General features: G+C 54.1%; 5 protein-coding genes across 5 annotated transcripts; 4 read left to right on the top strand and 1 right to left on the bottom strand.

Annotated features, from left to right (window-relative positions):
• Window positions 1-3,290: 3,290 nt before the first annotated feature.
• Window positions 3,291-4,896, top strand: NCS57_00127500 (ATP-dependent DNA helicase; the record flags this gene model as incomplete). Its single annotated transcript, XM_053051345.1, has 4 exons — window positions 3,291-3,370; window positions 3,434-3,552; window positions 3,613-3,647; window positions 3,697-4,896. The coding sequence occupies 4 exons, from the start codon at window positions 3,291-3,293 to the stop codon at window positions 4,894-4,896; spliced, it is 1,434 nt and encodes a 477-aa protein (XP_052919860.1).
• Window positions 4,897-5,399: 503 nt separating this feature from the next.
• On the top strand, window positions 5,400-6,170 carry NCS57_00127400 (Biogenesis of lysosome-related organelles complex 1 subunit 1; the record flags this gene model as incomplete). The annotated part of the gene is made up of 1 exon (XM_053051344.1): window positions 5,400-6,170. One exon carries the CDS (start codon window positions 5,400-5,402, stop codon window positions 6,168-6,170), a length of 771 nt encoding a protein of 256 aa, XP_052919859.1.
• Window positions 6,171-6,438: 268 nt separating this feature from the next.
• NCS57_00127300 (S5A-REDUCTASE domain-containing protein) lies at window positions 6,439-7,468 on the bottom strand (the record flags this gene model as incomplete). The annotated part of the gene is made up of 3 exons (XM_053051343.1): window positions 6,439-7,100; window positions 7,157-7,381; window positions 7,432-7,468. 3 exons carry the CDS (start codon window positions 7,466-7,468, stop codon window positions 6,439-6,441), a joined length of 924 nt encoding a protein of 307 aa, XP_052919858.1.
• Window positions 7,469-9,169: 1,701 nt separating this feature from the next.
• NCS57_00127200 (uncharacterized protein) lies at window positions 9,170-11,464 on the top strand (the record flags this gene model as incomplete). The annotated part of the gene is made up of 1 exon (XM_053051342.1): window positions 9,170-11,464. One exon carries the CDS (start codon window positions 9,170-9,172, stop codon window positions 11,462-11,464), a length of 2,295 nt encoding a protein of 764 aa, XP_052919857.1.
• An 88-nt stretch (window positions 11,465-11,552) lies between these two features.
• On the top strand, window positions 11,553-12,944 carry NCS57_00127100 (40S ribosomal protein S8; the record flags this gene model as incomplete). Its single annotated transcript, XM_053051341.1, has 4 exons — window positions 11,553-11,625; window positions 12,062-12,076; window positions 12,247-12,321; window positions 12,388-12,944. 4 exons carry the CDS (start codon window positions 11,553-11,555, stop codon window positions 12,942-12,944), a joined length of 720 nt encoding a protein of 239 aa, XP_052919856.1.
• Window positions 12,945-13,298: the final 354 nt, after the last annotated feature.

The raw sequence follows: 13,298 nt of genomic DNA, 5'->3' as shown, positions 1-13,298 counted from the left end.
ATACGAATGAATGGGTTGATCATTTGCTTCGCAGTCGCAGCTGGAAGCCACGGGCTCGAATTCGTAGTTGGAAGCCAACCACCGTGCCAGAGGTATATCTATGGCTTGCGCTTCTAATTCATATAGAATTCATAAGGAAATCACAATCCGGGACCATTGGAAGACTTCCCGGCTAGGGGCACCAAGGTTCCGACCATTCAATCCTCAAAGTCATGACTTTTGACCGCTTTCAACTGCTTCATCGGCACCTTCGGCTCTTCAACCCCTTCAGCCTCGCCAAAGAGGCTGCCAAAGCTGGCCTTGCGAAGGTCTTCGCCGCCGTTGACGAGTGGTCTCGGCACCTACAATACGCGTCAACTGAATTCCTCAAGCCGGGCACGAATATCGCTGTGGACGAGTGTATGATCCGCTATACAGGAAGGTCATACCAGACAACACGAGTCCCAAATAAGCCTATCCCCGTGGGCTTCAAGATCTGGGCCACGGCGCAAAAAAGGCCTCTTCTTTGCGGTGGCTTTGGCACGAGCCGAAGAAGAGATACGGTCCAGTTAGCCTCGTAACGCGGCTTCGATCTCAGAGAAGAAGGCGACTTTACACACACCTCAACCCGACACAAAGCGTGGTTATTGCCCTTATTAATAAGCTGCCAAAAGCCATATATCACGTCTTCATTGATAACCTCTTCTCGTCCGCTAACCTCTTTAGAAGCCTCCGTCAATATGGCCACGGGGCCACAGGCACGGCCCGCCGCAACTGTGGTATCTACGCCCCCTTCGCGAAGCTCAAAGAGGATGATTCTGCCGGCCGGAGGCTCCTTCAGTTCAATGAGGTCAAAAGCGCTCCAACAGTTGATAATAAGGTAGCAAGCCAAGTCAAATTTACCTATAGAAACCCTACTAATTTGACTTACTCTTCCCTAGGTCAACCAAATCGCGTGGAAGGATAACGCCCTCGTGCTCTTCTTATCCACTGTGTTCAGAGGCGACGAGCTTATCATACGGAAGAGGAAGAGGCCAAATACAGATCAAGCCCGCGCACGGCCAATACAGCGTTTTTTTGGTGACGAAGCCATCAAGACCTTTGCGATCCCTTCTATCGCCGCTACCTATAACGACGAGATGAATCATGTGGACCGTGGCGACCAACTGAGGGCATCACGAGGCTATAGTCACTCAATTCGTCGCGGCCCTTGGCAGGCTATAGCTTGGACCTTCCTTCTTGACACAGCCCTCATCAACAGCTATCTTCTTCAGCTTCATGGGCAGCCAAAGTGGAAGAAAATACGGTCTCAAAGTGACTGGCGAGGCCGCCTTATAGATGACCTTATTGCGGCTTATTGGACTGGTCATTCCAGGAAGCGATTTCGAGCTGGCGACGAAAATACGCCTATGGAGCTGCATGAACGTGTCAAAAGAGGGAAAAATAGCCCTTGCCTTGCTTGTCAAGGCCTCCGCTGCGGTCAAATTAGGTCACGAAGCAAGAGGAAGCCGTTAACCGGCATCAACACTAATACGAGGAAAAAGGGGCCAAAAAAAACAAGGTACGGCTGCCGGCAGTGTGATGTTGCCCTTTGTAACCAGCAGGATTGTTGGGACTTCTATCACCATATAAAATAGGAGGCAATTGAAGTACCTCTAATTTGCGGCATTTTAATTGGATCAGACCCCTGCTCGTGACCTGGTTGTAGCCTTAACGCACTCAAGGAGATAGGGGTAACCAAGTGTTTTGGTCACAGCACGCACCTCAAACGTGGGGCCCTCGACGCCAGCAGTCGGTCTCAGGGCGCGCGGGTCGTGGGATGTGGGCGGGTGAAACACAGTGCGGGGCCGTCTCAGAGGCTAAGGCGCGCTGTAAGCTGGCGCCAGGACCCTCACCCCAGATGGAAATCCTCTTTTAGAGCCCGGCCACCTGGAGGGTTTGCGGCAGCCGCTGACAGGCACGCTGTTCGCCGCCTCCCTCCAGGCGCCTGGTCTGGTCTGTCCACTGACTGGCCAGCGCACCCGCCACCGCCCGGCCGCTGACGCACAGTACGAGATTCCCGCGCAGAGACTGGCCAGCACTGGCATCCAGATGAACCCATGCTGGGAGAGATAGGGATGGCTCCTTGCCCCTTCATCCACAGCCCAGCCAGCTTGGGGACAGGACATGGTCGCACAGGGGCAACGCACTAGACAAGATGCCCAGACAAGCGACACGCACACAAACAACACGAGGGACAGCTGTCAGGCTCGGGACCGTTCCTGGAGGCACTGGAAGCAACAGAAAAGTGGGAGACGAGGGGTAATGTCAACCTATGAAACAACTCAGAGCCCGTTAAGCGTCTCCATTCAACCGTCCGTCGACGCCGTCACTGGCATCCACCAAGGGATGGCTGCTGTAGGAGGGCGGCCTAGGCTCTTGTCTGGCTGCTCTGGCTGGAACGGGCTCAGTCGAGTCGTCGACCCCTGTCCAAGCCTCCGGCGAGTAATGCAAGGCACGCACTCAGTTCTGGCGCTCGAGGCGCTGACACTGGCACACTCTGCTTGGCCGGACCACTGGGCTGTCTCTGCTGTCTCTCTGCTGACCACATCCATCACATCATCCCGCGGTCGGCGTTCGTGTATGTAGCAGGTGCAGCCAGTTGACGGCTGAGACAAGACTCAGGGTCCCCGTATCGCGAATTCCAACCCTGACACGCCTTGTAACTCGATGCACTGCTTCCGATTGTGCGCCAACCATGTGTCGTAGGAGTGATGAGACGTAAATAGCCTGTTTCGATGCTGACAGAGGCTCACGGAACAAGCTGACAAACACTTCGGTTGACTCGGCGTCGGGGTGCACGTGACAGTCTGGCCCGCCTTCCAGCTTCACTCCGAAGCTGGGGTACGGAGATATCGCGACTCCGGCAGCATGGCGATCTCGCTCACACCCCTGCGCATCACTTCATCCTTCACCACGCTCACCAGAGACACCAGCGCACCACTAATAGCAAGGTTGCAGACCCTGCAAAATTTGGTGGATCTTGGCTGCCCAGAGGTCGATACGATTGCCAAAAGGAGAAATAGAGACCCTCCTCACTGCAACTCTGTAAGTCACCCAACACTCCTACCAATCCACCTGAACACGCAAGCTAGGGCTACAGGTTAACAACACCAGCGTGAACCGTTATCGAGTTCCGAGAAAGGAGCCACTTCTGACCACTTGCTATGAATTGAGTGGTCGGTATTCACGACTCCACCCCGCTCAACGACACATCTCCGCGCATTCACCTCAAGCAGCCGTGAACCTATGCTCAAGCTGACGCAAGCACAATGCCTCCTCTCAAGAGGACCAATTCATGCACAGACATTGGCTTCACACTAAGAAGGCAATTCAACAAGGACGATTTCAGGTTTGTCTTAACTATTCCTGCATCAAAGCTTGCATTGATCTGACTTGCAGCTTCCATCGACAGGCCACATCAGCGTGAAATTATCGAGGCCGCCCTTGATGGCTACGATGTTTACGTTCAAGCCGCCACGTCGTTTGGTAAAAGTTTATGCTTTCAGCTCCCGGCAGTCATTGACCAGGGTAGTAAGTCATGCCGCTTCATCACTGCGTGTTGGTTGGTCTCTATCTAACTAAGCGTCCCAGTTACCATCGTTGTGTCCCCTTTGCTAAGTCTGATGGTAAGGAATCTCGGATCCTTCGTTGGTACCGTATCTGATTCTCTGCCAGATCAACCAAGTAGAAGCCCTCAAAGCTTCCGGGATAGACGCCAACTCTCTGAACAGCACCACCCCCTTTGATGAGCGTCTCCGTATCGAGCGTGATCTTGAGACTGGACATCCAAGGACTCGTCTCTTATACGTTACACCCGAACTATGCTCTGTCTCCCGTTTCCGCCAACGCCTGCAACTGGTGCATGAACAAAAGGAGCTTGCTCGCATAGCCATCGATGAAGCTCATTGCATCTCAGAGTGGGGCCATGACTTTCGAAAAGACTTCAAGCGCCTTTCATGGTTTCGAGAGACGTTCCCGGATGTCCCCATCATGTGCCTCACTGCGACAGCGAATCCACAGGTTCGGCGGGACGTGCTATCCATTCTGAAATTGGATCAGACCCCAGAGAGGACGAAGGAGTTTCTCATGAACCCCCAACGACAAAATCTGCATCTGGAGATTCGGTACACCAAGGATGAGGATGAGAACCGTCTCAATGACTTTTTACGGTGGATTCGAGGTGTCTACAGTCGTCGTCGTGCCGATGAGCGATTGGCCGAATTGACACAAGTCAATGAGAGGGTGGAGAGTGTGCCCGGCATCATCTATACCATATCTCGAGATGAATGTGAATCACTCGCATCCAGCCTTCGAGATGAGGGCATTGGAGCCCGGCCCTTTCATGCCAGACTCCCCAAGGATGTTAAGGAGGAGACTCTCTCTCGCTGGATCCGCAACGACCCTGGCTACGACATCATCGTTGCCACAACAGCTTTCGGCATGGGTATCGATAAGAACAACGTGCGCTTTGTGGTTCATTGGCGCATTCCCAAGTCATTTGAGGGCTATTACCAAGAGGCCGGCCGTGCAGGCCGAGACGGTAACGCGAGCTATTGCTTCTTATACTACAGCCGAGAAGACCTGGAACGAGTGACGCGAATGATTCGATCCGATTCCAAAGAAGAGGCAAACCAGACGGCCAGGCTCAAGAGTCTCCAGTCTCTTGCCGAGTATTGTGAGAGCACAGACAAATGTCGACACGCCATCATATGTAAGTACTTTGGCGAAACCGACACGCCCGACTGCGATTTTGCCTGTGACTGGCACAAGGACCCTCATGGACTCGAGATGAGGTGCATGAGAGGGCTAGCCAGCGAAGAGTTTGTGAGCACGCAAGCAATGCAAGGCACATATGATGGGTATTATGACGACTAATGGACTGCGAATACCAACGACCTGCTACAAGACTTCTGTAATTTTCTGCCAGCTCCCTGCAAGATACCCAATTCCTTGTGCTTATTTACCTGTTTTGTGGGCTTCCCCTTGGGCTTCCCTGCGCTGGTCAAGAAACCATCGAGATTGACAGAGATCCATATTTGCTCATTCTTCCCTAAAGGTAGCTGTAAAGGTATAATAAGAATAATAAAACCATAAATAAAAAGATGTAGTATATCGATTAGATTAGGATACTGTTTTAGTCGATTTATGCTAATTTCCTTAAAAGTTTTAACAAGAGTTAGATCTTCTTTGCTGTTCTGGTCCTACGTGCAGCCGCATGATCTGCACCCCCACCACCATGCATACAACGAGGTGTATCAGCTGCGCATGAAACAAGCCCGTTGAACTCATTGCTCAGATCCTGCTGGCATGTTTCTCCTCTCCTTAACCCCCGAGAATCAACTCGGCAACTGAAAGCATAGTCTTGACAAACCCCCATCATGTCAGCTTCGAGGTCCTCTCAGCAGGCTGGCTCCTCGTCCTCCGCTGGGGGCCCTTCGTCCTCCCGCCCGCCGACTTCTCCTCCACCATCCATCGCGTCGCCGTCCATCGCGCATGCTCACGCTCACGCGCAGATTCCAGGGCCGTCCTCGTCATCGTCCGCGCAACGCTCCCCGCCGCCTCCGCATCTGCAGCCGACGCTCCCCTCTCCAGAAACGCAGCGGCACGTCACTGAAGCGCGGCGCGCCGTCGTGGCGACCCTCGAGAACATGATGGACTCGGAGCTGCAGTGGCGCGCCTCGACGCTACACTCCAACGCCGCCGCCCTCGGGAAGCAGGCCAAGGATGTGCGCCGTGCTGCGGACGGACTGCGTCGTGAGAACGATCGGTTGGCTCGCGAGGCGGATGTTGCTGCTCGCAGACTCAAGGAGCTCGGCAACGTGCAGAACTGGGCCGAGGTGCTGGAGCGCGACTTTCTCGTCCTCGAGGAGACGGTTCGGTTGGCTAACGGCGAGGGGAGCTGTAGTTGCAGCTGCAGTGAATGCGGTAGCGTGGGGAGCGATAGCGAAGATGAGATGGATGTGGACGGGCCGAAGAAGGGGGTTGATGATCATGGGAAGACGGGCATAGAGGGCATGGCGATTGATACAGGACACGGCATGCCGGGAACCTTTTCGGATGCCAGCCGGAGCTTGACGGATCCTGAGTCGAGCATGGGAAGGGGAACCAAGGGGTCAGATACGGCGTCAATGTCAACGGCGTCCCGATGAAGCGGAGACTCGAGTTATGAGGAACGACTTTGTATATCATGACAATGCTTGACGAACACGATTATTTATAGGCGCTGGGGGTTTTCATGGCAAGCAAGCACATTCGCTCTATAAACGTACACATGACAGTCCATTCACTTTTTCATCTCATTAACCACGCCCATTTTCCTCTAACCTTCTAACCTGTATCAAAACCCCCCTCTTGATGCTCGCCAAGCAGATCTACCTCCCCGCCATTCCCAGTAGGACCCTTTCAGTCACAACCAAATCACAGAAGACCAGGGAGGATGACATATCGCTTCTTCTTGTAGTTGTCACCGAACTCCTTGCGGTACGCACGCTCCTTGCCCTTGCCCCAGGTGAACATCTGCGCGGTGCCAATGGCGATGAAGAAGGCGACGCTCCAGTCTCGGCTGGTGACGACCATGCCAAGCCACGCGATGATCTCAAACATGTAGTTGGGGCAGGTCACGAGCTCGAAACCGTGGCCGACGGGGATCTTGCGCTCAGTGCCACCAGTGGATCGCAGGCTAGCCAGGTATCGGTGGACGGTGGCGTTGCTCAGCTCGCCAAAGAGGTAGATGACGAGGCCGAGGATATCCATGGCGGGGACGTCGGCCCTGGCGGCGAGGGAGCGAGGGTGGTAGAGGCAGTAGGCGCAGAGGCCGCCCGAGACGACCCAGTAGAAGAAGCTGTTCTTGAAGATGTTCTTGATGGGCATGGTGTTTGCCGAGAACTTGTGGACGAAGAGGGTCTCGTACTCGCGCTTGAGGAAGTGAAGCATGATCATGTAGAACGAAAGCCACTGTGTCGACGACATGGCACCGGCGTTGCTGTACAGGTAGGGGCGGGCGAGAACGGCAGCAGTGTGAATGAGGATGGGGCCAATGTACTCGACGACGAAGACGGTTCTCCAATCCATCTGAGGACCTGCATTGTATTGTTAGAGCGTGTTGTCTGGGGTTGTTGAACCTGTGCAGACATACCCATATCCTTGACGAGGGTCTCGCCAGCAGCAACGACAGCAGGCTCATCGGCGACGCGAGCCTTGCGGTTCTTGAGGGTCTTCTTGGTGGAAGGATCGTAGAGGCCAATTCGGTTGTGGTCGCTGATGCCAACCGCCTTGGCAATCATGATCTTGACATCCTCAACGGTGGTGTCGGGGCCGAGCTCGACAGAAGCTGGGAGCTTCTTGATGGGTTGCTTCGGAGCTAGGAGGTGTCAGTTTTTCAGTGTATATAGAAGGAGAATGGGTTCGTACAGCGGTTTGTAAGCTTGAGGGTCGTTAGAGTGGCCATCTTGAATCGTGCCGAGGGGGGAGAGTTGGAAAAAAGGAGGGGGGAGACAGATTCTTTGGTGTTGAGGACACCCAAGATATTTAGGTGTACACAGGAGCCCGTTTAATCTCAGAGTGGATCGGCCCGCGCCAAGGCCTCGGGATCGGCGGGGGGTGTCGTTCCTTCCCTTCCCCTTGGACTAATCAACATGAGCCTGTCGACTTTGTTGGGAAAAAATGTCATCGCTTCCCTTGCCCATGTGCTTATGGCATGTGATTTCAAAGGATGAGAGCTGCGATATACTGCTTACAGGTATTCGCGTCTTTTTGCTGTATTACGCATTTGCTCATGCGTTATTGAGGGCCTCATTCGCCATTGCTGAACGCGTACCGAGGCAGTTCTCTCAATCCAGCTCGGAGTATTGAACGTGACACCTCTGTGGACAAATTGGGCGACAATCGACTTGAACAGGTTGAATTCTTTATTCTCTTCCCTTCTAGGCAGAATCTGTGGTTCACAGGTTGTCAAGCAATCCAGATGCGGTGTCTCCTTTGTCAGTCCTCCCAGAATGGACAGGTTGAAGCAAAACATCTGTATCAGGCTCATCAACACAAAGGATAGAATACACCAAGAGGGAAACCCACTACAGCTCTCTACCCTTTTGGGAATCCCATTACCCAAATCTGTAAATTGTGATGCCCCCCCATTCACCTCGACATTGTCGCTTCTCCCAAGTGGTCATCCCTCACCATCATCATGAGAAGCCATGATCAGCCTCCATTGTGAAAAATGCTAGTGATTCACCAGCACTAATCCGTCATTACCGCATTTGTATCAATAATAGGGACAATACCTGTATTATTGCAGCAATAGAGCACCGTCGCCTCGATGGGACAATAACTGAGCATCCGAAATGCTTCACCTCGACCACGCCAGAGACCTTGCTTGTAAATATCTTCTCGTCGGGAAACAGGTTGAAAACATCTTCACCTCCTACACAACTCGACTTCTGCCCCTCAAGAATCGACGTACAAGGCTTCAGCTGCGACTCGGGCTGGGACTGTTTGCTGTCGGTCACCCTATCAGCGTTTGCCTAGCAGCTGGTAGCCAGCTGTCGCGCATTCACATCGACAACCCGACACTCACAAAATTCCTGGCCTCGCACTGCAGGCTCTTTGTTTACTTTCCATTTCGCTGCCTATCCTACATCATTCACTTCATTTTCGTCATTCCTAGGAACCTACGCAGCCGATACCTCCCGACATCATATTCTCTGCCTCAGTCCTCGACCAACCTACGCAAACCGCCCAGGGCCTTTATTTCCTCCTGATACTTTCCTTCCACTCTACTCTTTGCTCGCTTTTGCTTGATGAATCAAGGTACAGTTGATTGAGTGAGTCTCTTTGCCAGCCTGCGTCGTCCATGAGCGAGTAGCTAACTGATGATGTCCTAGAGATCAGCCATCAGTGTTACTCAAGAAAGGCAACATCCCGAAAGAGAAAGAAAATATCCAGTCTTTGAGTGCCTCTTCTATCATCGGCCTCATGTTCACGGTCAGCCATCATATCAACAATCACCTCCTCTACCTACCTCTTCCCGTCAAGCCCGGCTGCATCCCGCCTACAGTATCCTACCCCCTGCCTGTATCCGACCATCTCGAGAACCATTCTACAACCTCTTTTCCTCTGAAGCTTATGGCTTGACAAGCCATCAGTCGTTACCATGAATCCTTGTGCGCCTGCCTTCGTCCCAAGCTCTCAGTCGTCCGAGTCGGACCCTGATTCTGCCAAGAAGCCCACGCGCTCGCCAGCGAAGAAGCCTCGTCCGGGTCGAGATGCCCCCTCGCTGAAGCCAAAGCCTAAGCATAAGCGTAACAAGTCTAGCGTCAGTGTGGCACTTGACCCCAAGAAGTACGATACAATGTTTCCCTCCCTCCCGAAAGCCAGCCCGCCCAAGGAGCAGCCGGTTCAAAAAGCGAAGGCGTCCAGGAAGAAGAAGAAGAGGGCTAAGAGAGTTAGTGTCCACAATCCAGAAAACAGAGATCCTTCCAAGCCATCCGGAGCCGCTGCCGAGGGTCAGACGGCCCCAGAGCCGACCGTCCAAGAGGAGACCGTCCAAGAGGCCCCTGAGAAGCCCGAGCCCGAGCTTCTACAACCCACCGTCTATACCCCCGCGAAGCCAAAGTTGGAGCTTCTCAAGCCTACCGTTTACACTCCACCAACTTCCTCTCACACCAGCCGTAGAGATCAACGAGTTGACAACTTGCAAAGCCCAAGGGTCCGGGTCAACAAGCCCGTTGGCAGGTCGTCGAGACCCCGCCTACGCCCCGACGTGCCGCCAACTCCTCATCATGACCCAAGGAACCGTGGCCGAAAGCAACCTGTAGCAGGTCCTCCCGTCACCAGAGTTGGTACTCCAGCCGCCGTTCATGCTCTCGCACCCCTTGACCCAAACGCGCCTCTCGGTCCCATGATGGCCCCCATGATGGGCCCTTTCGATCCACAGGGGATGTCCTTCCCGTCCATGTGTGGCCCGTCTCCTATGCCCTTTCCGCTCGTACCCTGGAACATGATGCCCGTTCCCTGGCATCCGTACCAGCCCCAGATGCCCTTCGCAGTGGAAGGCTATGACGGGCAATTCTGGCCTCAGCCTCCTCCGGTCGCCGCGCAAGCTCCTCAGCTGCAAGGGCCACCCAGGCCTGGGTCTTGTGAGTCCTCCAAGCACAGTGATTCGCTAAGCACACCTCGAACCACAGCCTTCCGTGGTCATCAGGCAAGCAACTCCCTCGGCGCAGTCCCGGGGCCCGGCATAAACATCGTTCCCAGAACCCAGGTTGAGATGTTCAAGAACCAGGAGAGAGCCAAGTCCTCTAGCCCCAGAGGCCCCAGATTTGGTCCCAGAGGCAAAGCAGCCTGGATTAAGGCGTCCCCTCTTGGTAAGACTTGCGCGATTGCTGTTGCTCCCAACGACAAGGAGATACCCATGACAACCGCTGCCAAGACGTTCGACAAGCACCTCCGAGAGGTCACGGATCCCCGTAAGTGTGCCGGTTTCATTCCGACTCGACAAGTCCAGACCTCGTTGGGATCGCCTCGCGTGATGAACGTTCCAAGTGCCAACGGCCACAACGACAGTCTGCTTCGCAACCATAAGATGCCTCGGGTACAGCTTCCTCAGCAGACCGATTCATCTGTCGCAGGACCATCGTCTCAACGTCGTACTCTGAAGCCCGTCAACTCTAACACGCAATCGTCTTCTGCTCTTACCGGGCCTGAGGCAGGTACATGGTCGCAGTCCAAGAGATGGACAAGCACGGCAGCCAAAGAGCGCCAGTCCTTCCAGAAGATGATGGCTAACCTGCGATACATGGGTGCTGACCAGTCGCCTTTTGTCCCTCAGACTCCTGCAGAGCTTACGGCTTTCAAAGTAGCCATCGCCGAGGCTGAAAAACTCAAGCTCGCTGAAGAGGTCAGCCGACGAGTTGCTCAGGCCAATGCCAAAATCGAAGGGGGTGAGGGAAAGCAACTCCTCAAGGAACTGATGGGCGGTAAGATATTCTCGGATCACCTGTCCCCTGTTTTCGCCATGAACAACTGCTTCAACAAAAAGTTGCCCAGCAACCTAGTGATGCAAGCCGAGTGGCCGCCTCTTTCAGAGTTCAAGGAGGAGGGTGACAAGCGTGCTGGTCGACCGGGTCGTTGCTTGCCCCTACCTCGTCTCAACTTGGTCGCTTCAAGGTACATCCACAGACCCTGGGAGGCGTACAACCCTGACGGGACAATCCGCTGGGACAAGAAGGTAGTCCAGGTTGGTTCGCATTTCATCTGTGCAGTTACACAGCCAGACGCCTCTATCACGCCTCCTGTGGAACTCAAAATCGATGCCCTTCATTTCTTGCTTAGAGCAATTCTGAGTGAGATCGATGGAGTTGAACCCAAGGCGGACAAAGAGGAGGTTAAGGAGGAGAAGGAGGAAGTCTCCGCCGAACAGGACAGCCGTGAAGAGGAAGAGTCCTGAAGCCTGAACCATGACATGACGAGATTTTTGGAACAGACAGAGGGCTTAGGTCTTCTCACCTCGGATACGCACCAGAGAGTGCCTTAACATGATTTCGAGCGCGAACTCGCGCAGCACTTCTAGAAGAAGATTCATCTTGCTATCACCGCCGGGGAACAAAGGTGAGGAGGGAAGGAGCATGAAGGTTTAGAAGAACGAGGCAAATGATCCCATTACATCGAGAGATTTAGAATGGTGAGCTTTGCCTGATATGGGATTTTAGAAAGTCAAACAAATCGAAAACCAAACGTTGGTCTCTCTTTAATTGTTGGCCTCCATCCATATTGTTGTTGTAATTGAGTTGTGCAAACGTGTTATTCCATTGGCTGCTTAACTACCCCCGTGGACCCCATCGTGGCTCCCACCAACCAGGCAAATTATCACGTGCGAAGGAGGGCTTTGCGGAACAACGCACGCCCGTGCCTCCGGAGTACGTACCTCCCGCTAGCGAAGCCCGCACCCACAACCACAATTTTCGTTCGCTTTTCCAGACTTTGACCCTCGTTCCCGCCAAAAAGTTCACTCCTCCCACAACCGCCAATTCGATTGCCTGGTGAGCGCCAACATCATCGGGTTAGTACCAGACGACGAGAAGAAGAACGACTCAATCCACTGCTTCGACGATATCGACTCCTACCGATCTCGAATATCCAGCTGATTGAGTTTCTCTTCCCCCCTCCGTCGCTCCTCTCCGCTCTTTGAAAATCATCCAGCTAACCACTTGGGAATCCCTCCCCTCACAGAAACCGCAATCATGGGTATCTCGCGTGACTCTCGACACAAGCGCTCCGCCTCCGGTGCCAAGCGCGCCTACTACAGTGCGTAATAATTCCGAAAGCCCGTATGCTCCGTTCCTGGACATACGTTCTGACCTTTGGCAACAGGGAAGAAGCGCGCTTTCGAGGCTGGTCGCCAGGGTGCCAACACCCGTATTGGCCCCAAGCGCGTCCACACCGTCCGCACTCGTGGTGGTAACCACAAGTACCGTGCCCTCCGTCTCGACTCTGGCAACTTCGCCTGGGGCTCCGAGGGCTGCACCCGCAAGACCCGTGTCATCGGCGTCGCCTACCACCCCTCCAACAACGAGCTGGTCCGAACCAACACCCTGACCAAGAGCGCCGTCGTCCAGATCGATGCCGCCCCCTTCCGACAGTGGTACGAGGCCCACTACGGCCAGCCCATCGGCCGAAGACGCCAGAAGGCCCAGGCCGCCAAGGAGGGCAAGGCCGAGGAGGAGGTAAAGAAGTCCAACGCCGTCGAGAAGAAGCAGGCTGCCCGACACGCCGCCCGCGGCAAGGTTGAGAGCGCCGTCGAGAAGCAGTTCGAGGCCGGTCGATTGTTCGCTGTTATCTCCAGCCGACCCGGCCAGTCCGGTCGCTGCGACGGTTACATCCTGGAGGGTGAGGAGCTCGCTTTCTACCAGCGCAAGCTCCACAAGTAAACTTGCGGTTGTTGAAATCTGGTGAAGAAGAAAGGACTGTTGGCCCCTGGTATGGTGTTCAAGGATTTCTCGCTGTCTTGGCATTTTCAAGGCATGATGAGCTTCACATTACGCATCGGAATGGGTCCTTAGGGAATAAAAAATTTTCTTGCGACGAATGCAATTTCATGATCAAGGTCTTTTCTCTTGCTACTTGTGATCCCGATGGTGTCGTCGTGTCGTGTGCATCTAATAAAGCTCTCCTTGTCATTCATTGACGGGATAGGTCTCGGTGAATCAACCGCCAACAGACTATAGAAGCATACAAGACATCCTTAACGCCTACACACGTGGCATCGTTACTCCATGCCGTAC

This window comes from Fusarium keratoplasticum, chromosome 1 (genome assembly GCF_025433545.1).
Source record: "Fusarium keratoplasticum isolate Fu6.1 chromosome 1, whole genome shotgun sequence".
Taxonomy (NCBI): domain Eukaryota; kingdom Fungi; phylum Ascomycota; class Sordariomycetes; order Hypocreales; family Nectriaceae; genus Fusarium; species Fusarium keratoplasticum.
The sequence above is the reverse complement of the archived record's forward strand: the minus strand, read 5'-3'. Positions and strand labels throughout refer to the sequence as shown.